Raw genomic sequence first — 25,122 nt, forward strand, 5'->3', positions numbered from 1 at the left:
TGGCCTGTAGGAGGATGCTTGCTTTGGATCTTTCCCCGCTTTGTCAACTAGAATCGTTAACGATTCCTCCATTGACTTGGTGATTGAGCTCGTAGACTGGAAAGAATTGAACAGGACGGTAAGTTGCGGGCCAGGATTTGCGCGTAGGTTTTATAGAATTTAGTGGTGAGCACGTCAGGCCCTGGAGCCGTACTCTTTAGGGACTTAATGGCCTCAGCTATTTCCTCTGCTGTGATCGTAATTTCAAGGGCGGATAGATGGGCTACAGTTCGGGGGGCGCTGGAGTTTAAGTATAAGGGCAATTTCTCAGAGGCTCTGGGCGGACCAGCCATGACAGCTTTGTGGTGATTGACCAGCTCTGTCAGCTTGTCTGCCTCCGTATATCGAGCCCTACCATCAGCACCTAAGCACCTATGAGGCGCGATATATTGTTCCTACTATGTATCTTTTTGAGCTTGTATGCAAGGATTTGGTTCACTTTGTTGCCTTTACTGTAGTAAAATGGCTTTGTGAAAGCTAATGATTTGGCGGAGCGATCCGCCCAGTGCATTTCAAGTGCAGTCTTAGCTTTCACTAAGGCAACTTCTATTTTCTGTGTCCTATGGGATTGCAACTCTTTTTCTAAGGCCACTACTTCTGCCTCTAATTTTGCCCAGCCATTCTCGATATACGGCTCTGTTCTGCTCCTACACTGATGATTGCCCCTCTCACGAGAGCCTTCATGGCATCCCAAATAGTAGCTACTGCTATATCGGAGGTGGTGTTTTCAGCGAAGTAGTGAGTGAGCGCCTCCTCGATTTCTCCTCTAACTCTAACATCCAATAAGATATGGTCATACAGTTTCCAATACCGCTGGGGGGGGGGGCGAGAGGGGGAATTGTGGATAGCCTGATAAACCAAGCGCTGCGCATACTGCAGTGTGGTCCGAGATCAAACGGGCGAGAACCTCCACGCTATCTAGGCACAGATAGATGTTGCTCGAGACTAGAAGGTCAATGCGGGAGAAGCCCCTGTGTGCATGCGAATAGTAAGAGTAGCCCCTCTCCCCGGCATTGAACAATCTCCATGCATCCACCGTTCCCATTTCTCTGAGGAGCCTAGCAAAAGTAAGAGCTTTGGTATAGTCTGTTTTAGTTGGGGGGAGAGTTTTGTCCAGTAGAGGATCCGGGACCAGGTTTAAACCCCACCCAAAAGGAGGACCCCCTCGGCGAAAGCGAGAATGATCATAATCAAATCGGTTATAAACTTATCCTGGGCAGAATTAGGACAATAAATTGCGGCTATAGTAATATGGCGCTCTACCAACAGTCCTCTCACTAGGAGGTATCTCCCATTGGGGTCTTTTCTGGCTGTAATTCTAGATGGGGGGACCCTTTCACTCAGTAGGATGGCTATTCCCCTTTTCTTTGTCCCGGAGGTGGTGAGAAATGATATTTTATATCTCTTAAACATAATCCGCTTTTCGCCAGCTTGCAGCAAGTCTCCTGGAGGAGAACTATATCCCCTAGTAGCAAATCGAGCTTGTGCTCCACGGACCTACGCTTCCCCGGGTAGTTGAGACCTTGAACATTCCATGAGAGGAGTTTGAGTGTACTTACATCATCCTGCCCCACACTGTACTATAGTGATTTTGGCTTCAAAAAGAGACATACTGGCCACATCACGTGCCGGTGAAAGGTCAATGCCCCAACAATTTGATCGTGGAATAGTCGCAAGTGTCATTGTGATGTGCTTTTCCCCGCCAGGAGAAGTGAGAGGAGGAGAAGCCTGCATCCAAATAGGCTGAACCCCAAACCCCGCCCGCCTTCCCTCCCTCCCCCCCCACCATCGGGATTCCCCAACCCCAAACTCACAATCCAACTTTCCCAAAAGGGTAACTGGAAGAGCTCTAACAACGAGCTCCAATGGCCAACTGGGCCCAGCGCGACAGCGGGCAAGCACAGCAACAGCCCAACATCGAAATAGCACATGGAGCTGGTAAACGGAGTAGCTTTGCCACTCCTCAGCCCCGCCTCAGAGCTCCGAAGGGCTTAGTCAAGACCAACAGACACAGCAGACTCAGTACCTATCCAGAACCATGAATCTTCAGCCTGAGATAATTTCAGTTCAGTCTGGGTCCAGCTTTTTACAGGGTGGGCCGCGAATCCTGCGCCTTCTGCTGATCCTCGTCCAAGCCGTTGTAGATTGCTTCTTGGTGGTGTCCTGCGAGTCCGCCTCTGCCTCTGATTCCTCGCCTGCTCCTCCGACGCCCATGAACCTCTCGGCATCCTTCAGGGAATGGATCTGGTGCTGCGAACCCTCCAAGGTGAACTTAACTGATATAGGGAAGCCCCAGTGGTAAAGCACCTTTCTTTTGCGAAACCATTCAGTGAGAGGCTTGAGAGCTTTCCTTTTATGAGGAGTAGAGTTTGCAAGGTCTTGGTATAAGAGGATATTGGAGCCTCTGAAGGAGATTTGCTGCATTGACCTGGCCTCGCGCATGATTTCTTCTTTTATTCTAAAGAAGTGGACTCTGGTGAGAACATCGGGAGGTGCTGTGGATGGCTGTCTCGAGATTGTTCTATGCACCCGGTCGAGCTCCAGCGGGGACTCATCCAGGAGGGTTATTATAAATCTGGATAAGTCTGTTACAAAGCCCTTCAGGTTTGCATCAGAGATCGAAGATGGGATTCCTCTAAGGCGAATGTTATTCCTTCTCGACCTATTCTCTGCATCCTCCTGCTTTGACTCAAGCACTTCGCATCTCGCCTCCAGGGCCAATAATCTCTCTGACCCTTCTCCCATTCAAAGGCTTGCTCGCAAAGAGTATTTTCTACCTGCGCTGTCCGGACCTCCTCTGCCTCAACCCTTTTATCCAGGGAGTTCATCTTCTTCATAACTTCATCAGTTCCCTTTTGGATTCCTTTCGTTAGAGCCGAGAGTAAGTCCCTCAGGTTTGATTTCGTAGCTAGGTGCTCTGAATCTGGGGCTTCCTGAAAGAGCCTCCCGGCTGCTCCCCTGAGGGGTCACCCCTCCGTAGCTTCTCGGGGGCAGTGTTCCCCAGCAGTGTGGAGATGTCAGTTTGTTTCATGGCCTTTCTGCTTTTAACCATAGTGGCCCGACGACTGGGGGAAAGTGGAAAGCTGTGGGGGGGGTGCTCAGTTTCCTCTCTCTCCTGCCACCTCCAACAAGCCCCAGACGCAACAGGAACCACTCCCATGAACAATGCCCAGTACTGCATGCACAGCGTGCTCCCAACTCTGTGTGTTCCTCCGGGATGCCCACAAAAGTGAGCCCAGGGCGCGGACAGACAAGCCAGCACAGACCTTCGCTGCCTGTGTCCCGAGAATGTAAGGTTGTTTGCTCAGAGTCACTGCGCCATTGGGGGCCCGAGTAGGGGCCAAGAGGACTCCTGAAAAATGGGCTCAGATGGATTTGGACAGGTCCGTCGGCGAACAGCAGGAGCCCCTGCTCCACCCCAGACCTGCAAGCGAGTCTGATGACGGGGCTTCAAGGGCAGGGGATTAAACTGGGGGGCTTTCAGTGGACAGCGGTGAAGCAACACTGGGCGGAAGCGCAGCAGTTCACACAAAGATGATGGTAGGTCTAGAATGCAGCCGCCACCGCACTTCTAAAGAGGTCCCAGGGGCACTCAGCTCCTATGGCAGCACACCCTAGACGTTGCAGGAAAGAGCCGGTTGAAAAACCTCTTCGGGACCTCTTCATTTGCCGGGCAGACTTACTTGTTGCAGGCGGCTATAATGGAGAAGGCGCACCTCCCACCTGAAGCCTACCGCCGGCTGGTGTAGGGGTGCTTGCCTGAGGGGTCCTGACGTCCACTTGATGAGGGCTCTGCACGTCTCGCAGTGCAAAATAGGAGGTCGGATGAGCCACCAACAGGGCCCTGTCCAACACCAGCAATCTCTGCTCAGGAGTCGAGGACACCGGCTCCGGCTACACAAGCTCGGAGCCTCACACCCACGGGTCCATGCAATGTTAGAGGAGCTTCTCGGTGAGGGCACCGCCACTGCTGCTAGGGTCAGGCTGCCGCTGAGCACACACACTGCATCCGCGCCAGTCCCAGGAGGCTGCCTACATGCAACGGCCCCCCTCTGTGTGATCACTGAGTCTGTGGCACTCCAGAAAGACATGGTCGCCATTTTCCACTGCTGTCACGCCGGGATCGATGACTTGAGATCGCCTGTATTCAGCACACCCGGTGTAGTTCAGCGTCGGCTCTTTAGCGACAGCAGCTCCTTTCCTTCTTCATTCCAGCCACGCAACATTTATGGCTTAACGGAGCGAAGAGCCAGCAAATTTGCGCTCGCCGTACTGAGCCAGCCAGGAGCTTCTAAGAAGCCAAACAACTCATGTTGGCTCAAAGCTACGCCCCTGGAAAGAGAATTTTTAATGTGCAAGGCCAGGCGGGCCTCGATCCACGTATTGAACTGCCTTTGTGTTAAAAGCCTGAGCCAGACCACGTTACTCCGGCTGTTAGACGTGGGGAGCAGAGCTGACTCAGCCACATTATTCTTTATATTTGAACACTGACTTTCCTTTACATACGTATTCTCCCTTTCACACTTTTTTGTAAAGATTTAGGGCAGGCATTAGGTTTTGTGAGTATAGGCCATTTTGATTTGACAGACTCAACTAGGACTGTTTTGGTTATTATTTGATGGTCGAGACTTCTCCCATCTTAGCTATATGGCAAAGTAGGAGTTTCTCCAACCCCATTGAAACTTCAATAACGGTTTTACTAATTTTACCTTTTGTGTCAATGTCATGCTTGTGATACCATGCCTCCCTTAAACCCTGCAAAGAGAGATAGCCACGTGGGACCCCACAAGGGTAGAACTAACCACAGGTCACGCCCAGGTAGGCTTTCACCACTGTTGTACCCAATACAAATACAAAACCACAGATCCACACAAGGGAAGTTCTAACCTAATGGCACCACAGGGAGGCCATTACCATTGTGAACCTGATACAACTACAACACCACAGAAAGGCCGCTGCCTCTGTGAACCAGATACAATGGAGACATCTATACAGGGCCCCACAAGGAAAATCAAACCACAGGCCACCACAGGGAGGCTTTGGCATCTGTGACCCCGACACAACTACAAAATCAGTCACCACAGGAAGGCCACCGCCTCCGTGAACCAGATACAACCAAATAACTAAAAGACCCCACAAAGGAGCGTCACTGACGGCCACTGTAACTAAGCCTTTGCATGTAACAGCACCTCGATGCCCTTGGGCTGTTTGCACATATATACATTTAATAAATTAATAAATAAGCCACCACAGGACTCCACAGAAAGCTCTCAGCCCATTTGAACCCAATAGAGATACAAGAGACATGTGACAAATCCTTGGATGTCGACCCTTCTCCCATGGGAGAGAACCCTTCTCCTGTGGCCAGGGCACTGCAGCCCTCAGTCTAATTATCCCCCTGGGAGTGGTGCACCGCAGGAGGATTACAGGGGGAGGGAAAACCCTCATGGGATGAGGGATGACACCCTAGGAGAGATGCAGTGCACTTCGAGTGGATTGTGTCCTCCAACGTATTCCTCATCTTGTCGTCGAGTCGATGGTCCCTCGAAGGCCTCCATCGAGGGTGACGTCATTGGGTGTATAAGTAGCATGTGCGGCGCCCGTTGGCCTCAGTTCCGTTTTTCCGCAGTATACGTTGCTTCAGAGATTTGGCACATCTCAAGTTCTTTGAGAATAGTAAATATAACAAATATGTCCTCGTCATCGATGCCAACTTCGACCCCGAGATCGTGTTTAAAGAAGTGCAAATCGTGCGGTTCAAAAATGTCTATCACAGACCCGCACCAACAGTGTTTGTGGTGCCTCGGGGAAGGCCACGACATGGAGGCCTGTACGAAGTGTCAGGCGATGACGGGGAAGGCCTTGCGAGAGAGGAGGGGAAAACTACAGGTAAGTCGTAAATCTGACCGTAAAGCCCCTAGCGTCGAGTCAAATTCCCGTGAGGAGAAGTCTCCTCGACGCGAAAGGCATCGGTCCAGATCCCGAAGCGATTCCCATCGCTTGTCGTCTTCGACAAAATAAATCGAAGAAACGAGTTCACAGGTCCCCCTCCACCTCATCCTCGGACGAATCCCCAAGAATGGCAAGCATTCAGGGTCAAAATGATGGAGGTGTTTGAAAAAGCAAAGCCTCGGTCCGCGCCTTCTTTGGAAGCCGGCCGGGAGCATCATCGCTCCGACACTCACGTGCCCTCGAGCCCGGGTGATCGAAATAGGAAGGATAGAGAACCTTCTAGGACGCCGAGTGAGAAAAGCCAGTCGAGTCGACTGCTCGAGGTCACCGACGCCGTCCGAGACTGAACGCACCTCGAAGGGCAAGTCTTCGAAGAGCGCCTCGCCGCCCTCGAAGCGGGCGCCGTTGACGACCGGTATTACGTTGGCGTCATTAATGCCATCGACGCTTTTGTCGGCGTCGAACCCGAAGCTCTCGGCGCCAAAGGCTCCAGTTCGGGCAAGTCAGCCAGAAAAAGGGAAAGAGAAAGCTACAAGACCTCTAATGCCTTCAGGACCCATCAATACTCCTCCTCCACCTCTCCCAGAAAAGGTTTTCAAACCTCTTCCTAGGAAGGAATTCTTCAAGTCCCTGACCTCAATCTTTGAGGAGCAGGAGACATCTAATGAGGAGAATGTACCCTTTGGGCTGGAATATGGCACCACAAATGTCCCAGAATGTCTGATTTCAGAAGAAAGCATGATGAGCGATCTGGTTGAATCACTACACAATGCAAGTTGCATTGATACATCTCCTGAAAATAACTTTGGTAGGCCAGAACCAGGAGAACATGCCAGTCCATCAGATTGTCAGCTAATGACAAAGGTGGTAGAATACTTAGGATGGACCAGACCACCAGCCCAATTCATCCAAGATGATCTGACAGACATATTGGATCATGGTCCTACTGAAGACCCAATACTACCCTTTCACGTAGCCTTGCAAAATAGGGTGGCCAAAAATTGGGAGACTCCGGATTCTATTCCGCCAGTGAATAAATCCCTCACTTCAAAATACCGCCCTGCCAGTAGCGACCCCGGCTATCTGTCTAAACATCCCACTGCAGAGAGTTTGGTCATACAGGCAGCCACAGCTTCTAACAAACTGGCGTACCCTTTTATCCCTCCGGACAGGGACGAAAATTATGTGGATGGCTGAGCAAGGAAGGTATTTTCAGCTGGGGATATGGCGTTAAAATCAACCAACTCCACATGTGCCATGGCAAAGTTTTCGTACACTCTGTGGGAGTGCATAGCAATGGCGGCGGAGCACATACCAGAAGGGGACGAAAGCGAAGGATTCCTAGCCATCGTTAGAGATGGAAAGGAGGCCATGCAGGAATCCCTTGAATCGGGATTGGACACTGTAGATAGTGTGAGCAGGTCCATGGGCACTAGAACGGTAATGCGCAGATTTGCGTGGTTACGGAAGTCGGGTTTCGCACCAGACGTACAGAACCGCCTTCTGAACATGTCCTTTGACGGGTCTCACCTTTTTGGCAGCAAGGCTGACGAAAGCCTTTAGAGGTTGCAGACCTCAAAGCAGCTGCCAAGTCTTTGGGAGCTGCTATTAGGCAACCTCAGCCTTTTCGTGCGTCAGGTCAATCTTGGAGGGGACGATCCTATCGTTACTACTCCTCATATGGAAAGGCGAGAGGAATGGGCAGAGAAAGGCCCTCGCGGTGGACGAGCAAAACGTGCAAAGCCAGCTACAGCCTCTTTGCCATCAGCGGCTGCAGCAACCGCCACAAAACCACTTTGAGGACTTGCATCACAAGACACCTGTAGGAGGCAGGCTGTCACAGCATCTGTAAGAATGGCGAGCCATTACTTCAGATGTTTGGGCTCTAGAAATAATAGCCCAAGGTTACTGCCTTCCTTTTCTAACACCCTTTGAAGTTTTCAGACCCGCTCCTACAGCAGGAAGTTCTAACCCTGCTGGAGAAAGGTGCTGTAGAACCAGTACCTGCAGCGGAGAGGAACAAGGGATGGTACTCCCCGTATTTTTTGATCCCCAAAAAGGAACGAGGACTGAGACCCATCTTGGACTTAAGAAACTTGAACAAGTTCCTCAGGAAGGACAAGTTCAAGATGGGTTACCCTTTCTCAGATCCTTCGGGCCCTTCAACTTCAGGATTGGTTGGTGTCATTGGACCTCCAGGATGCTTATTTTCATGTGCCGATTCATCTCAAGCACAGAAAATACCTGGGGTTCGTAGTTGACGACTCACACTGTCAGTTTCGAGTCCTGCCATTCGGATTGACATCCGCCCAAGGGTCTTCACCAAACTGATGGTAGTAGTGGCAGCGCACCTCAGGGGAGGGGGGAATCACGTCTACCCCTACATAGACGATTGGTCGATCAGAGCACATTCTGCCGAACATGCACTGGATCACCTGAAAGTCACCTGCCACGTCCTCCACAGACTGGGCTTCTCCCTCAATTTGAAGAAGTCACAAATGACACCTTCTCAACCGCTCCGATACATAGGAGCTGTATTAGAGACATCCCTGGGAAAGAGCTCACCTCCCAGGTCGAGAGCTCAAGACATTCTTCAGATGGTTTCCAAATTCCAAAATGCCCAAAATCTCCAGGCCTACGACTTCTTAAGGTTACTCGGCCTCGTGGCATCCTGCATCTTCCTGGTGCCGGAGGCAGGTCTGAGGCTGAGATCCCTTCAATGGGCTCTAAAGACTCAGTGGTCCCAGTTCTCAGGTCAAATGACGGATCTTCTCCAGATTCCGAACAAGGTTCGACAAGATCTTCTATGGTGGACTTGTACAGAGAATATCCTGAAAGGAGAACCTTTTTGGCAACCATGGCCGGAGATCACAATAGTGATGGACGCCTCACTCATGGGGTGGGGAGCTCATGCCAACGATCTGACAATCAGTCGTTGTTGGTCTCCATCGGAGTCCAAACTACACATCAACCTTTTAGAGCTGAGAGCAATCAGACTAGCGCTGAAAGCTTTCCTGCCATCTGTCGGGGGAAAACCTTTCCTGATAATGATGGACAACACAGTGGCCATGCATTATCTAAACAAAAGAGGAGGTGTAGGGTCACTACCTCTGTGCAGAGAGGCAATGCAGCTGTGGTTTTGGGCAATTCAGGAAGGAATCTTTTTAACGGCAGTTCATCTAGCCAGGGAGGAGAATATGACGGCAGATGCTCTGAGCAGGCAGAGCACGGTGTCCCACAAATGGGAACTGGCTCAGGAAGTCATTCAAGAGATCTTCGCCCTTTGGAGAACCCCTCAAGTAGACCTATTTGCGACCGGACTCAACCGGAAGTGCGAGAAGTTATTGCTCAAGGGAATTTCCCCCGAGAGGAGCCCTGAGAGACGCGTTCGTGGTGGAGTGGAATTTCCCACTATTGTACACGTTCCCTCCGTTTCCCGTCATTCCTCAGGTCATCAGGAGAGTGAGACGGTTCGGGAACCGCATGATCCTAATTGCTCCGGATTGGGCCAGGAGAACGTGGTACCCGGACCTTCTAGACATGTCCATCTGTCCCCCAGTACGTCTTCCTCAGAGAGAGGACCTTCTCTCACAAATGGAGGGTCAGGTTCTCCATCCAGAGGTCAAAACGCTCAACCTTCACGCTTGGTATCTGAAAGGCTGAGATGCAAGGATTGGGACCTTCCAAATTACGTCATGGAGGTGTTGCTTTCGGCAAGAAGGCCAGCAACAAAGTCTCTATACCCTTGCCGTTGGAAAAAGTTTTGCAACTGGTGCAGAGAAAAGAATGTCGATCCTTTTCTTTGTTCTATTCCGGAAGTACTGTCCTTCCTCCTGTCCCTAGCACATAGAGGTCTAAATGTTGGAACCATTAAAGGTTATCTTGCGGCGCTTTCCATCTTCAAGCGCTCGTTGGAAGAATGCTCCTATTCCAAAATTCCTTTGGTAGTGCAATTCTTAAAAGGACACACTAATGTGTTTCCTCCTTACTCATTTCAAGTGCTAATTTAGGATCTCAATCTGGTCCTAAAATTCTTAATGTGTGCTTTTTTGAGCCTTTGCACACTTGTCCATTAAGGTTACTGACATGGAAAACTGCTTTCCTAGTTGCTTTAACATCTGCAAGAAGAGTGAGCGTATTGCAGGCACTGTCTTCTGGTTCACCCCATACTGTGTTCCATAAGGACAGAGTTGTGTTGAGGGTTAAACCCTCATTTTTACCTAAAGTGGTGTCTGATTTTCATTTAAGTCACAAAATTGTTTTACCCGCATTCTATCCTCCACCTCATCCTAGTAAGGAGGAGGAAAGATTACATAAGTGTTATGACTTGATGGTCGTGAAGATTATGGGGCCTCTGTCCACAAGTTCCACTCAGAAAGGTACAAATAACTTCCTGAGCGATCCTTGAGGCCACAGGTATTTGAGTGCCGAAGAACGCCAGGAACCAGGAACACCGGAGACCCCCCGACCGCTGCAAAGCAAGCAATGGGTCAGTATAACGGCAAACAATTCACTGAATAACAAGATAACAAATATCAAGGGGCTTACCAAAGTACAAAGGGTCTGGAGGCCTAAAGAGCACATATGAAATGGAGGTGTTCCGTGTGGCTGCAGCATGGGGCAAGCGTCAGCAGGTAAGACGCAGTACTGGAAGGTTGCTGTGGAGTTTGGCACTGCAAATCCTGTATGGAGAGGGCACTTCGAAAGGTAACGGAAGAGGAAATCCGAAAACAGTCCGTTGTTCCAAGGTCAAAAAGCCAGCCTAGTACGTTGAAACAAGGGGTAATCCAAAGGAATCCAAAGCACAGTCCAAAAGGTCCTGAAAACAGCAAAGCAAAAACAGTATCCGAGGACTTGACAGAGAAATCCAAGAAGAGCAGTCCGTAGTCCAGATTCGAGACGTGGAGACAGGAAGACGCCGAACAGTGCCTGATTGGGTCAGCTGTGAAGCACTGAATGAGCGTTCCCTCTCCTGTTTTGCAGGGGCCGAGGAGTGTCACATGACCCCATCACGTGACCAATGACGCAGCACGTTTCCTTGTCACATGACCCAAGTTGTCAAAATGCTGCTGGGTCTTCCTGGGGGCGTGATGAAGCAATGAAAAAAGCCGGCGTCTCTGTCGACTATCTCCAAGACGCCAGGGCAGCTGCCAACGTTGCAATGAAAGGAACTGGTGAGTATGACCATAGCCCGTTGGATGCCCTCGTGTGTTCTTGTTGTATAGCATGATCTGCCGCTGCCATGCTGCTTGAGGGGGTGAGGACATGGGGTTGGAACCAACAATAAGTTGGTTCCAAGAAGAGCTTTAAGATCTCTAGGCTTTCCAAGCTTAGAGTGGACAATCAACTGTTTATTGGCTACATAGCAAGGAAATTGGGTCAATCGGTGACAAAGCAAACAATATCACGTTGGATTGTGCTTTGCATTTCATAATGCTACAGATTAGCACAAAAACACCCACCAGAAGGTTTAAGGGCTCATTCGACCAGAGGCATTGCCTCTTCGACAGCTCTACAAAGAGGTGTTCCTATAAGGTCCATTTGTGAAGCAGCAACGTGGTCTAAACTTCCTCCAGAGAAATTGTCCATACTGCTTTGGGAGTCTATCTAAGATGAGGAATACGTTGGAGGACACAATCCACTCGAAGAACAAGTTACTTACCAACTGGTAACGTTCTTTCGATTGGATGTTCCTCCAATGTATTCCTCATCGCCCTCCCAACCTACCCCTCTGTAGATTTTTCCGGGTTATTGCCACTTCAACTCTCGCAAGGCGAATACCTGTCTGCTGGCACAACCTACACAGTGCAAAATCAATAATAAAGGGGCAAAACAGAACTGAGGCCAACGGGCGCCGGGCATGGTACTTATACATCCGATGACGTCACCCTCGACAGAGACCTTCGAGGGACCGACGACATAGACGCACGGCGCCCTCTGCCGAATTTCTTTTCCGAAGCAGCTAAAGCTGGATGGGAATACATCTAAGATGGGGAATACGTCGTCGGAACATCAAATCGAAAGAACGTTACCAGTTGGTAAGTAACTTGTTCTTCTACCACGGTCCCAGCTCCCTTGGGCTCATACCCTCTACAGAGTCCCGGAAACCCCCATATTTCCATGTATGCCAGCAAGGTAGACGATTGTCCTCCCCTTAATAGTACTGAGAAGAAAAAGAATAGTCATAACATCCTAGGAAAATGTACTGAGAAAATGTGCAGAAGAGCACCCCAAGAGACTAGCCTATTCAATCTAGTGAAACCGGGCTATAGAATGAAAAGGAAATAAGGCCTTCCGACGGGGAGCAGTCCTCCCTGGAGGAGCCATGGGGAAAGTCACTATGTCTGCTGTGCACAGGGATAAATTTGGACGCACAGGAAGAAGCCATGGGCTCCGGAGCCAGTCCTGAGTTGCAGGAAGGGAAGGCAGGGTGGCAGATGCAGGCGACAGGCGGTCCTGAAGCTTTGGAAGCGCAACGGCTTCCCGAAGAACAGTTGGTGAGGCCGTGCCACCGCAGATTGAACAAAGCCTTCCCAAGCACCACAAGTCCTACAGCTGACGAAGGAAACTGGGAGAAAGCGGTCAGCCTTGTGAACCGAGGAAACAGGTACGCAAAGAGGCAGGGAGATGCTGAGATCCTGAAAAGGTGGTGGCGAGTGGAAAAGGAGTAGAAATGCCCCAACCTATGGTCTGGGACCCTGACAAGATGAGAAAGTTTGGGCAAGTGGAAAAGGGGGAGAAATACCCTGAATCTTCAGTCTGGGACACTGACAGTAAGAAGTAGTGGTGGCAAGCAGAGGAAGGGGAAAAAATAACCTGAGTTGACGGTCTGCAACCTTGAAAGTAACTTTGAAGAAACTTTCACATCTCTGGTCATATATGGTAGTGCTTGGCAGGCTGGTAAACCGAGCCTATCAAGAAAGAGAAGTGCCGAAGAAGGTGAGTCTGGGACTTACACCCATAAGAAAAATACATCAGTTGCTCATCTTCATTGTCAGAGTACCTGGGAGGAAGGTGGACCAAGTTGGCTGTGCAATAGGTAGTACCTGGCAGGAGAGTACACAAAGTCTACCTAGAAGATGAACTGTTGAAGCCAAGTGAGTCTGGGACTTTCACCTACATAAGGACAGTTGTTACTTATCTTCTTAGTCACAGTACCAGGAGGAAGAGTGAACCCAGTTGGCTGTGCAAAGGGAAGATAAACCTTGGGAAGGGAGACGGCCCCTGGGATTGTGAACATTGTGGCAAAGCTAAAAGAAGGGGAGACATTCTGTTAGCTCTTCAAGAAAGTGGAAAAGGAACCAAGGCAAAGAGGTCATCCCCCTGGAACTTGTAATCTCTGTGAGAAGTCAAGAGAAAGGAGACATTCTCTTTACCCCTGTCGACCTTAGTTTTTACACCCTTGGAAATGTGTGTTTGAAACTTAGGCAAGAACTATCCCCAACCCCACTTTTAATGTAAATGCAAATCTGTAGCAACAAAAATGCCACCTGTGTGTCGATCTCTCACTACTGCACCCTTACAGCGCACAGGGGGAGACCACTACACAGGACCCCACAAGGAAAATTCAAACCACAGGCCACCACAGGAAGGCTGTCATAACTGTTAACCTGAGACAAGAACAATAACAAAGTCACAGGTCCACAACAACAAAGTACCAGGTCCACACAGCAGAAGATCAAACCATAGGGCATCACAGGGAGGCTTTTCGTAACTGTGAACCCGATAGGAATACAACTCCAAAACTGCGGGAACAGGCTACCACAGGTCACCACACTGAGGCCCTCGCCATTATTATGAGCCCAATACAACCCAATACAATGACCTCAACAAAAACGACACAACCCCACAAGGAGAGACAGCCACACAGGAATCCTCAAGGAAAGCCCTAACCACAGACCAACAAAGGGAGGCCTCCACTATTGTGAACTCAATACAACCAACCATCCGAATTTAGTCCCCGACCACCAAAGTTAGTCACCAGGGTAATTGACCACTATAGTCGGGTAGTCTTAGTCAGCGAAGGTTAATCCCCAACTGCCTGGGCTAACCCCCAGCCACTAGAACCCCCGTACACCTGGGGTTACCCCTTCTCTAGGAAAAGCCCAACCCTGTGATAGTCTGCACCCCCCGGGAAAGAGTCACCGTCAGAACAGACCACATCACAAAATTCCTCCTACCAGGAAAGGCCGACGCACAAGGAACAACCAAATCGGAACGGACATAGTGAATCAAGCTCAGAAACCCACACCCGGGAACAGACATATACCAAGGGATAACACACCTCCACGCTCAACGGAAATGGGTCCACTCCCTAGAACAACACCAAAATCGTTCCGACGAAAACCCTACCTACTTCTCAACCTACCCCTCACTCGAACAACCACCCACCCCTAAGCACGTTAGAAGGATAACTGGAAATCTAGGGAAAAGATGGGAAACACACAGATCCAAGCCAGAATGAAACGACACCAGCACGCCATTCATCACCCAAAAACATTGGCACGACAAAAGGCACCATCACCGTTGTCAGGAAGATGACCAAAAAAAAAGAAACCAATCCAATATGAAACCTTGCTAACTACACAACGAAGAAACGGCATCAACAAACTCTAATAAGCAATCTGATGAAGAAAATTACCAAAACCAAAATGCACAGCAAAGACCAAATGGACCACAAGAAACAGAAAAATTCATTGCAACCTAGTAAACGACAGATCAATGTCCAAGCACACAGCAGAAATATATGACCTGCTGCGCGATGGAAGGATAGACATGCTATTCCTCCCAGAAATCTGGCTAACTCAAGATTACAGGGTAATAGTGCACAGCTGCGTACCCAACAACTTTTAACTCAAGCAAGCCAACAGAGAAGGACAAAGAGGAGGACTCGCCGTAGCATACACAACCAGCTATAAATAAAAATGGCACCACGGTTAAGCATCCCAAACTGCGAATCACTCATCCTACACCTAACTTAGACCCCAAAACCATCCTAACGTTTCTACTCGTCTACAGGCCTCCGACCTACGACTCGACACCTTTGTGGACGCAATCACCAATATGCCCATTAAAAATGATCACCTAATCATACTTGGAGACTTCAACATCTAGTTCGAAGAAGAGAACATCAACTCACCCAAAACACTAATCAACTGGTGACAATGCGCCCACAACGACTGGTGAAAGGAGCGACAGACACAGGAGGTCACACACTAGATACAATCTTCTGCAAGAAAAACCTGGTCACAATTGCACCTCCCATGTAAATCCTTTTAGAGCGACCACCTCATTATATTTTTCGTGATATAACCGCCAAGAAGGATGCCTGACAACCTCCCTAAAAACCCTCCAATTCTGAAATGAAAGCAGAGAGCCATTAACAATGTGGACCTAAACGTGAGACTGGAAGCCACAAAACCATCAATCACCATCCTAGACTCAGCCGACATAGAAGAAAGAACAGACCAAATCCAAAAATGGATCACAAAAAAACACCAGATGACATTGCACCAGAAAAACCTAAAGAGAACAATGGGAAGTTGTTTCACGTCCCATCTGAAAGCACTGAAAAAGACCAACAGGAAACTAGAACAAGAATGGAGGAAAAACTATGACCAACACAAAAAAACACATATCAAAGACCTATTAGACTATACAAAGCCGAACTATTCAAGTAAAAAAAGACATACTACAACAAAGGGATCACAAAATCAAGCACCACCCAGAAAGAAATGTTCACCATCGTAAACGAGATAAGAAACCCATCCGTATGCAACAACCTCTTTGCAAAAAATATGCAATGAACTTGCCGACCACTTCAAAAACCAAATCACCACCATCCAGCAAATCATAGAAAGCAAGCCAAAATAAAGCACCACTGACCACCTCAACCAGCCAACAACTAGACTAAACCATCTCCTGATGATCTTGACAGATACATTCAGTAGCCTGGTGAGCAAAAGCAAGTAGGCTTCCCAGCAGCCCCATGCTCACCCGACGTCTACAAGATAATCATCACCCAGAGAACACCGACAGAATACTACTGCAACCCCTTCAGCCACTCACTAACTGGAACCGTGCCATGAGCCTTCAAACCAGCCTACAGCAAACGGCTCCTCAAAGATACTTCGGGGAGCACGGAAGACCTAACCAACTACAAACCAATATCAAACATCCCATACCCGGTCAAAACTAATAGAAAGCTACGTCTATGAACAAATCTTGGAATATACAGAAACCAACCAGCTGTTAGATCAGGCACAAGAAGGCTTCAGACCCATGCGAGGAACGGAAAGTGCACCATCTATTTAGGATGATCTAAAGACCAACACAGAACGTCAACTCGGCACTAATACTACTCGATCGCTCAGCAGCCTTCCACACAGTCAACCATGACACACTCATCAAAAATCTAGAAGATATTGGGATTGGCAGCACAGCTCTCCTCTGGATAAAATCCCTCTTGACAGAGGGAACAGAAATAACCCAGATACCGTCATTCAAGTCAGCGACTCAGAAAACAACATGCAGAGTCTCACAGGGCTCATCGATGTCCATGTTACTCTTCAAAATCTATGTGAGCCTCCTGATAAACCGCATCAAAAAACATAGCCTCACCTGCTACAACTAAGCAGATGATACTCAAATCATGTATAAAATCAATGCCAGCGAAGAACTAAACCCAACACTCACTGACTGCCTCACTGAACTGCCTCACTGAACTAAACCAGTGGATAAACACCAACAGCCTTAAACTCAAACTGGACAAATCCAAAATCATGATTGCACCCAACAACCTGTGGAACAACCACCACATTCCTTGGGCCATCGAGCTGGGAAACCCGCCAGAACTATCCAACGTGGTAAAAATATTCGGAATCCGAATGGACAACAAACTAGCACTAGAACCACAAGTCAACGCAGCAGTTAAGAAATGCTTCTTGAGTATACATGATCAAGAAGATACTTCCTGTCTTCTATTTCACAGACAGTACCCCCGCCCCCGTCATCTCTCTCGTCATATCGATGATGCACTACGCCAACATCTACCTTGGAATGCCACAATACCTTATGAGGAAGCTACAAGGAATAGAGAATGCAGCTGCAAGACTACTCCTCATGCTCACTAGAAGAGAACACATCACCCCAGTGCTAAGAACATTACATTGGCTACCAATCAAAAAACGGATCTTCAAAACTCTCTCCGTAACACACAGATCGATCCATGGCCAAGGAGCGGAATTCATACAGGGAAAAAATCACCATCTACAACCCAACACGAATGCTAAAATCCAACAACGACGACATACGTCTGGAACTGAAACATGCGCATAACAAACATTTGAAGGGGGGAGGGGACAGTCAGCGTTCTCCTGCATAGCAGTGAAACTCTGGAACTCACTCCCAAAGGAAATATGAACAGAAGATCACCTACAATTCAGGAAGCTATTAAAAACATGGCTATTAACACACCAAGATGAGGTAAAACATCGGCGAGGGAAACCCCACCAGTGCAACGCAAGAAAACACTACAAAACTGGATCACCCAAAGAAATATCCGACTCTAAACCGAAAAGGATTAAAGTAAGCCAAAGGGTTAACCCAATGCAAAACAACCCAGACAACCCCCAACTAACCATGCTAAAAACTCTAACACTCTGCACACCCACCACACAACCCAGACCCTAGCCACAAAACACCCAAACTACATGCACTCTACCAACTCTCCACATCCCCCAACACGCACATGAAACACCAGCATACAACCATCCACATTATATCATACATACGCCAATCAACTAAATCATACAAGCGCACAATGATGCTTTTCCCTCTCAACCCTCCTAACTAAACACCCCAACCACATTCCTTTTCAGATCTGCCTAGAGACCATGAAAAATGACATTGGTGCGCGATACAAGTCACAATAACATAACATATTAATTTGGACAACAGTGGACACAGCTCCTCATTGAGTGCATTTCCAGAGTGGGAAAATTATGTGAGAGAAGAGCAAGTCCATGTAAAAGAATGAGACTGTTATCATTGGGGGTTGAGTTCCAGAAAGTCTCTTCATGGACATGTCCAGGGAAAATGCAAGGTCACAGAAAGACAAGTGGCTAGAACCTGTGTCGTATCCAACAAACACATGACACAGAAGTACATTGTAAGACTTATTTTTTAGCTTGGTCAGGATGGGAGTGAGAGAAATTCATATGAAAGGGGTCTTTCCACGGCAGTCCCAAGAACTGTCTAAGCCGACTGTGTCAGGATGGGGTAAACTACAAAGTGTCACAGTTCCTAATCTAATAGGGATATTGTTTTCAGTCTGGGTTCTCTAGTCTATAGCACAGTCTCTGGGATATAGCACCCAGAACGCATTGTGATGTTGGTGAACAAATAGGAAGGGATTGGGGTAAACGCCTATGGGCTTTTGGAGTCCCTCCCTCTCTTATCCCCTCCTCTCACGCTTTTACCTTCCCTTCCTCTCACCTTCCCTTCCTCTCTCTTCGGGCACTCTCTGCTACTCCCTACAAGGCTGTGCTACTTCTGCAATTTCTGTTCTCTCACCTCTCCGACATGCTAGGAAGTCTACGGCACTATACCATTGGAAATGCGCTCTCACTCAGGGAAGCCACAGCATTGACAGTCCGGTTCATCTGGTGCCCATAGTTGTCTTTTGGGTTAGTTTCTTTCTCTCACATGCTTTTGCTTTATTTCTTTGTTTCTCCTTTCTCTTGTTCTTTCTCTCGTTCCTGGCAGGTGAGACTGGAGGAAAGTCTTTCTTGTTGGTTTTCACACCCCATTGGTCTCAATATTTGGAATATATCTGGGAGAAGTAGGTTCTTTCCCTAACCCATAGTCGATAGTTCCTCATCTAGGTTTCTTCCACTTGTTGTCCCACACGTAAGCATTCTTAGAATGACCAACTAGCAAAGAGGTGATGGACTCCTCTGTTACAGACGTGTGATGATTCTCATGACTTGCCACTGACATGTGAAATTAGGGAGGTCGTCTCTGTAGCATCTACCATATACCACCTCCAGAGTGCTCACAGCTATCGCTCAGAAGGCCTCATAGGCTGGCTGCCTCAGGCTAGACAGACCCCTCCATGTCTTATGATGAAGTTTGAACTTTGTCACATAATGCAAGCTACCATCAGAGGGGCAGTCACAGCTACAACAATTACAAATTGCCTCCCAGGGCTTGGGGACCATCAAAACCATATGCTGAATTGGCCAACAGTACATTCCTTTTCAGAGCAAAAGAAAGGGGTGTTTTTAAATGCAGTCTACTTGTAAACTTGCTGAGATACTTTGTGCTACCGTTTTGCTTGATAGTCTCTGTTGCAAATCGTTTTGAGGGAACTCTTAAAAATGTGTACAAAATGGTCTTAATCATCATACCCCTTGTACTCTGCTCCTCTCTTCTGTCTTAAAGGACCTACGAGAACAGGTGATATCACTTCAGCTGTCCCTGGAATCACTGCAGGACCAACTGAACAAGCAAAATGATGAACAGCATGTCCTGACACAGCGGGAACAGAAGGCTGTACAGGAACGGGAATCACTGATACAACAAGAGCAGCAGACCCTGCAGGAACGGGATACACTTGCAAAACGAGAACAGAAGGCCCTCCAGGAACTGGATGCCCTGGCAAAACGAGAACAGCAGGTCCTGCAGGAACGGGATACCTTGGCAGAGAGGGAGCAGCATGCACTGCTTGAGCGGGATACACTGGCTCATGAGATGGAGAGACTGAAGGAGGAGATCAGTAAGCAGAGTGCTCAGGAAAAGGCACTTACCAGGTCAGTGCATCATCTGTTGGGAACATTAGTTCTCTCTATCCCGTCTCACGTTTTGTCTCTATGTGCATACCGCCTTGTTCTGTTACTCTTTTGCTGGTTGCTAATTAAGAACACAGAGGTCAGAATTATAACATAAAGACAGCAATAAGAAACAAATGGGAGGGCTGAAACCTGAAAATAGGTTAGTCAGGACTAAGGGCAACACAGTGGGCATTATGCCCATTAAAAGGGCTATCGGAAATAGCAGGTGAAGTGGGTGAGCAAGGAAACAAGCAAGTTCACCAGCAGTAAAACCAACAGAAAACTAGATCGGGGTACAGACAAGGCAATTATGAATAGGAAGAGGACGAAATGAAGCCCAAAACATTTGCACTATAGTGCTTGGAAGTAGAGCGAACCGTGAGGAAGAACTCCAGTAGGAAGTGCCAGGAAGCAGCCAGAACAATGTAGATCAGAAAAGGGTGGAATATTGCTAGGAAAAGGCTTATAGAAGCAGGCAAAGGAAAATCTGAAGGTCCCTGTATTTTTGCCATTGCAGAGCCCGGTCAAGCTTGGAGCAGGAGACAGAGGATCTGCGCCAATGCTTAAAATTCTCACAGCAGGATGTGCAGCGCTTGGAACGAGCTCACTTGGAGCAGCAGCTGCGGGCAGACGTTGCTCTTGAAGAAAGAGAAGAGCAAGAGCGGGAAAAAATGCGAGCACGCAGGGATGGAGAAAGAACGTGAGTTTTATTGTGTGTATGAATATGAAGACATTGGATTTTCCTAATAAGCTCTACTTCTTAGCTCTGCAAATGCACATCACTGGCCACTATAAAGGTTGCGTCCTTTGCTTGCATGGTTGTCCTCTGTCCAGTTCAGGAAGAACTGTTTTGGTATGAAGGAACACCTGCCATTTGTGTATGTTTGTCACTCAATCTGTGTTCAGTTCATAGAGAACACCTGTCTTCTTGGATTTTATAATGTTTTGATATTGCAAAAGCTTACCGTTGCCTTGTTTGGGTCTGGCCCAAAAAAGCAGCCTCCTGCATACCAGTGTTAATGTGGATCATATTAAGATTGAGAGTTGATAAGCAAGTTGTCTGTGTTCCTGCCAGTCTACCTCAAAGGTGATCAGGATGACGAGGGGAGAACAGAATCCATGCTCAACATTTTATTGTTGCACATGCTGTGAGTATTTTTGCACTTTTGCAGTCAGCAGAAGGGATAAGCGTAGATAGAGATGAGCCACACACCAAAACATTAGCCAATACTAGACTTGAATAATCGAGGGGTGGGGGGGGTTCCTGGTCGATTCTTTCTCACAATGCACTGTTTATGCAGATTGCTTCCTCTCACTGGTATCTTTTTGTAACTTAGCAACAGATCAGCAATTGACAGGCAAGACCGTATACCACTTGCATTGAGCTGAAGACATTTGCAGCTTCTCGCACTGGATAGCTGCGTTTTTACACTCTAGGGTAGCATTTGTGTTACTTTCTTTATTTCTTTAATCTATCCATCTGCTTAGGATTTGTCGGACAGAATCTGGCTTGATTTTCTTGTTTTACCGCTAATGCATGATTAATGAAGAAAAGTCAGTAAACATCTGTTCTGCTGGGTAGCGACACTCAGTTCCTACATGTCTACTAAATCACAGCTGTGAAATCCTGAAATTAAGTTGCTCTGAACTAATGGGTCCAGTTGTCATAGGAATTGTATCCTTGCTAGTGCATGTTGTCAACCCCAACTTTAAAACTCGAGGGCATCGAAATGTATAGGAAAGCGCCCCATACTGACCCAGGAGCCCATAGTGACACATAATACGTACCTTTTCTCCCCTGACCAGTGGTACCAAAGATTGTAAAGATGCGGGCCAGAACGATACAACACACTTCTCCCCTACTTCAGGTATTCTGGCTGTGGAAGATCATGCACTCTTCAATCCAGAGATGCAGTTCGCTAACCAAAATGTCATTGGTCTAGGGACAGGTGATTCCTACCCACAAATGCACTTGTGCGCCATGCTCTCATTGGTGTAGTTCTGTAAGGTGCAATATAACCTTTGAGGCATTTGAGATAGATGCTCATGGTTTTCTCCCTTCCTAAACTCTTAATGTTTTTGTTTTCTTCAAAAGGGTTTTTTCAGGAGGCTGCTAGGGGGCGTGGACCATGATGGCCATGTAAGCTCGGGCTTTGCATCACCTTGCTGAGAAATGAGGGAACAAACACATAATTGTCACTTGGAATTGGACAAAAAGAATAAGGCGGAGACCCTGTCGGCACCCAGCATTAAGTGAGACTGCGAGAGGGACCCAATCCACCAGGTCGGATTGGAGATGTGGGAGCAACATGCTGGAAGATCCACTGAACGGGCCTAGAACGGAATGTGCAGACCACGCCAGTGTAGGGTGGCCAAATTTACAAAATGGTTTTGCAGGACACTTTAGATGCATCGTTGCATCAGAATCAGTTAGGGTCCTAAGTGGAGAGGTCGTTTAAAAAAAAAAAAAAAACAACTACAAAAAAATAGATTTAGAACGACCACTCCCTGACCGCACGGAGCAGTCTTTCTCAATCGAACTGTTATGCCCCTGCCGCACACAAGTGCGCGCAGGGGCTGACGGACACTCCAGGACGCGGAAGCGGCATTGAGGGAGAACAGTTAAGTGTATTTGTGTGTTGGGTGTTGGTGTATATTTTTAGATTGGTGGAGTCTTGGGTGGGGAGGGGGCCGGCAGGGGCTGAGGAAGGGGAATTTCAGAAGGGGGTGAAACACCCACATTTTGAGTTAATCCCACAGGGGGTGGGGTTGTGAGGGTGGGGTGGTGACGGGTGGGGGTGACAAAATGTGTTTTTTTCATTTTTTGTAGTCTGCCTAAAATCAGCCAAAAAAAGTATTTTTGTCGGACGACCTTCAAAATGAAAGATTCACATAGAACCGCAGTTTGTGGTGCACACGCTGTTTGAGGCGGCATCATTCGCGCACATACTCTTTCTTCCGCCCACATCCACTTTTAAGGCAAAAGGCCTTTTAACACAGGTACAGCACCCAAAAAAGATTATTGGACTGTTACTTCAAATCGGAACTGAGCACTTTGATTTCTCTTCAAAGCGTGTATTGGGATTTCCAAGGCCCTATGCAACAAACATGCAGACCCGCTAATTTGGTACTCTATTGTATTGGAAGTGACATCATGGAAAATAACATTATACGGATTGTCAGTCTTTGACACTCTAGAGCATCATAGGTAGTGACAATAATAGATGTTTCAATGTACACGTAACTGTGTTGTATGCAATATGTGAATGCTTACTATTGTTGGTATGTAACAACTCTAATGTTTTATAAACCCTGAGAGAGGATGTTTTAATATCAAATGATAACCACTAAATCACTTAAAGGGTCTCCCAATTTTCTCATTTCAGGAAATGGGGAATTAAATGATTTTCCCAGGATCATACACATTGCTTAAGTGTTGAAAACAGGAATAGGGCCCAGTCTGCGATTTATGCACTTGGCCACATATCTTCACAGCTATATATCTTATATTTGTTTGGGTTTCGGATACACATGATGAAATACAATTATTTTATAGCAATGCCTTGAAAAGTAACAAAAGTCACAAGAAATTAAACAGACTACATATATTGCTATAGAAACATTTCAAGCACAGCCTTTTTTCCCCATCTTGAAATCAAGATTACAGTACCAACCTGGAAAGGTATTCAAGTCAAAACAAATCTCATTTGTTTTTTTCAAACTGTGTTCATTCTCATTTAGGTTATAAAATTACTTGGATCGAAAAAAAAATGCAGAGCAGTTTGAGAACGACTTTCTTCAGTCATTATTCCACACAGCATGCCGTGTTGTACTCTGCTCCCATTTATCACTTACTTTTCGCACCTCTAAAGGGACAAGATGTCCTTCAGCAGGCAACCCTCTTATTGCAATGCACAAAGCACCACATGGGTGGTTGCACTGTGCTTCCCTGTCAGTGCCTTGCCTGCTAACCTGGGAAGGCATTCGACAGGTAATAATGCTTCAGAGGAACAATGCAGGACTTTCAGCATCCCATGCAGGCTCGTTGCATTTTCCGAGACACAGCCCATGATAACCGAAAAGTCCTGCAAAATATGGGACAATTGGGTACCCAACGCCATGACCAGAGATACTTCGGATGGGGCCGGCTTCCTGCGGGTATTCCTTGCGAGCCGAGGCCTGATGAGGTTCGGGGAGCGAGGCTGAGCCGAGAATAAATGCTGAATAGCACCTACAGAGGTGAGGGCGCTGACGCCTGTTCCGGATGCAGCCAAAAGGAATCGGCGCAGGCAGAAGGAGGCCCACAACCTAGCTCCCGCAAGGACACAGAGAAAGAAACATAAAGCGGGCAGAGGAGGCTGTTGGGGAGTTTTACTAAAGCACACCTGTGGTAGGACTATAGAAGACTCACTCTTAGCTGTACAGGGCTCCAACTCTTAGGTTTTGGCCTGAACTACCTAAAAGGTTTACTAGCAATGTATGAGTAGCCAGGCTTAGTATACAAGGGAGAAGGGCTGTACAAAGACCTCGGGGCACACCTATAGTCAAGAATACACTTATACACAGTAGGTTAGTGAACGTATTCACACAAATATATATATATTTCTGAGGCTTGTGGAATCTGCTTAGATCACATGCTGTGCATAGGCTGAAATCTAGTGGAAGCTGCAGAGTATTAGTTGTTGTTTTCGAAACTCGAAAAGGGACTTCGACAGGGCATGCCAGTAATACTATCCCTAGTGTGACGTCCACTGTACCCATGATCCCTCATGCGTGGAGGTCCCTCAGATTATCTTTTTCCACCATTCTAGATGGACGCTGAGAGCGGAGTTCCTCTTTTGGCCGATAGCCATTTACGTTTACCAAATTAACGATAGTTCCTTCTTTCTATCCTTTATACACCGACGATGGTGAAAGAGCAGAAAAACGACAGTCGAAAGACTTCAGCAACAAATCCGTTTCGGCCTTGGAAGGCCGCTATGGGCTTTGGCCCAAGCATTAGGGAGAGAGGGGGGGGGGGTCATTATAGAAAGCATCTGCCCCTTTTCTTGCACTACATTGGCCTAGCTGCCACATCTTTTCATTATGGACAAGACCCCCTTTACATTTTGCCCTAAATGCAATAGGAAATTTCCCTGGGTCGATAAACACCTAGTCTGTAACTGGTTTCCCGAGAGACCACGTTGAGGGTTCTTGTCTGGCGTGTAGGCTCTTTAAGCCCAATACTTTGAAGGACCGATCTACCAAAGGCTGGGCCCCCTATGCCAGGCAACTTGAGGCCATGGAAGTAGAAGGTGCT

At 47.7% G+C, this 25,122-nt stretch overlaps 1 protein-coding gene across 1 annotated transcript in view; it reads left to right on the top strand.

Annotated features, from left to right (window-relative positions):
* The window catches only part of LOC138580226 (centrosome-associated protein CEP250-like), a 1,782,457-nt gene that overhangs the window by 367,898 nt on the left and 1,389,437 nt on the right, over positions 1-25,122 (top strand). Inside the window, exons 12-13 of the mRNA XM_069650593.1 lie at positions 19,435-19,802; positions 20,341-20,523. Of these exons, the coding sequence (XP_069506694.1) occupies positions 19,435-19,802; positions 20,341-20,523 (551 nt within the window). The remainder of the gene's footprint in view (positions 1-19,434; positions 19,803-20,340; positions 20,524-25,122) is intronic.

This window comes from Ambystoma mexicanum, chromosome 3p (genome assembly GCF_040938575.1).
Source record: "Ambystoma mexicanum isolate Mex_15411 chromosome 3p, UKY_AmexF1_1, whole genome shotgun sequence".
In the NCBI taxonomy this organism is placed as follows: Eukaryota; Metazoa; Chordata; class Amphibia; order Caudata; family Ambystomatidae; genus Ambystoma; species Ambystoma mexicanum.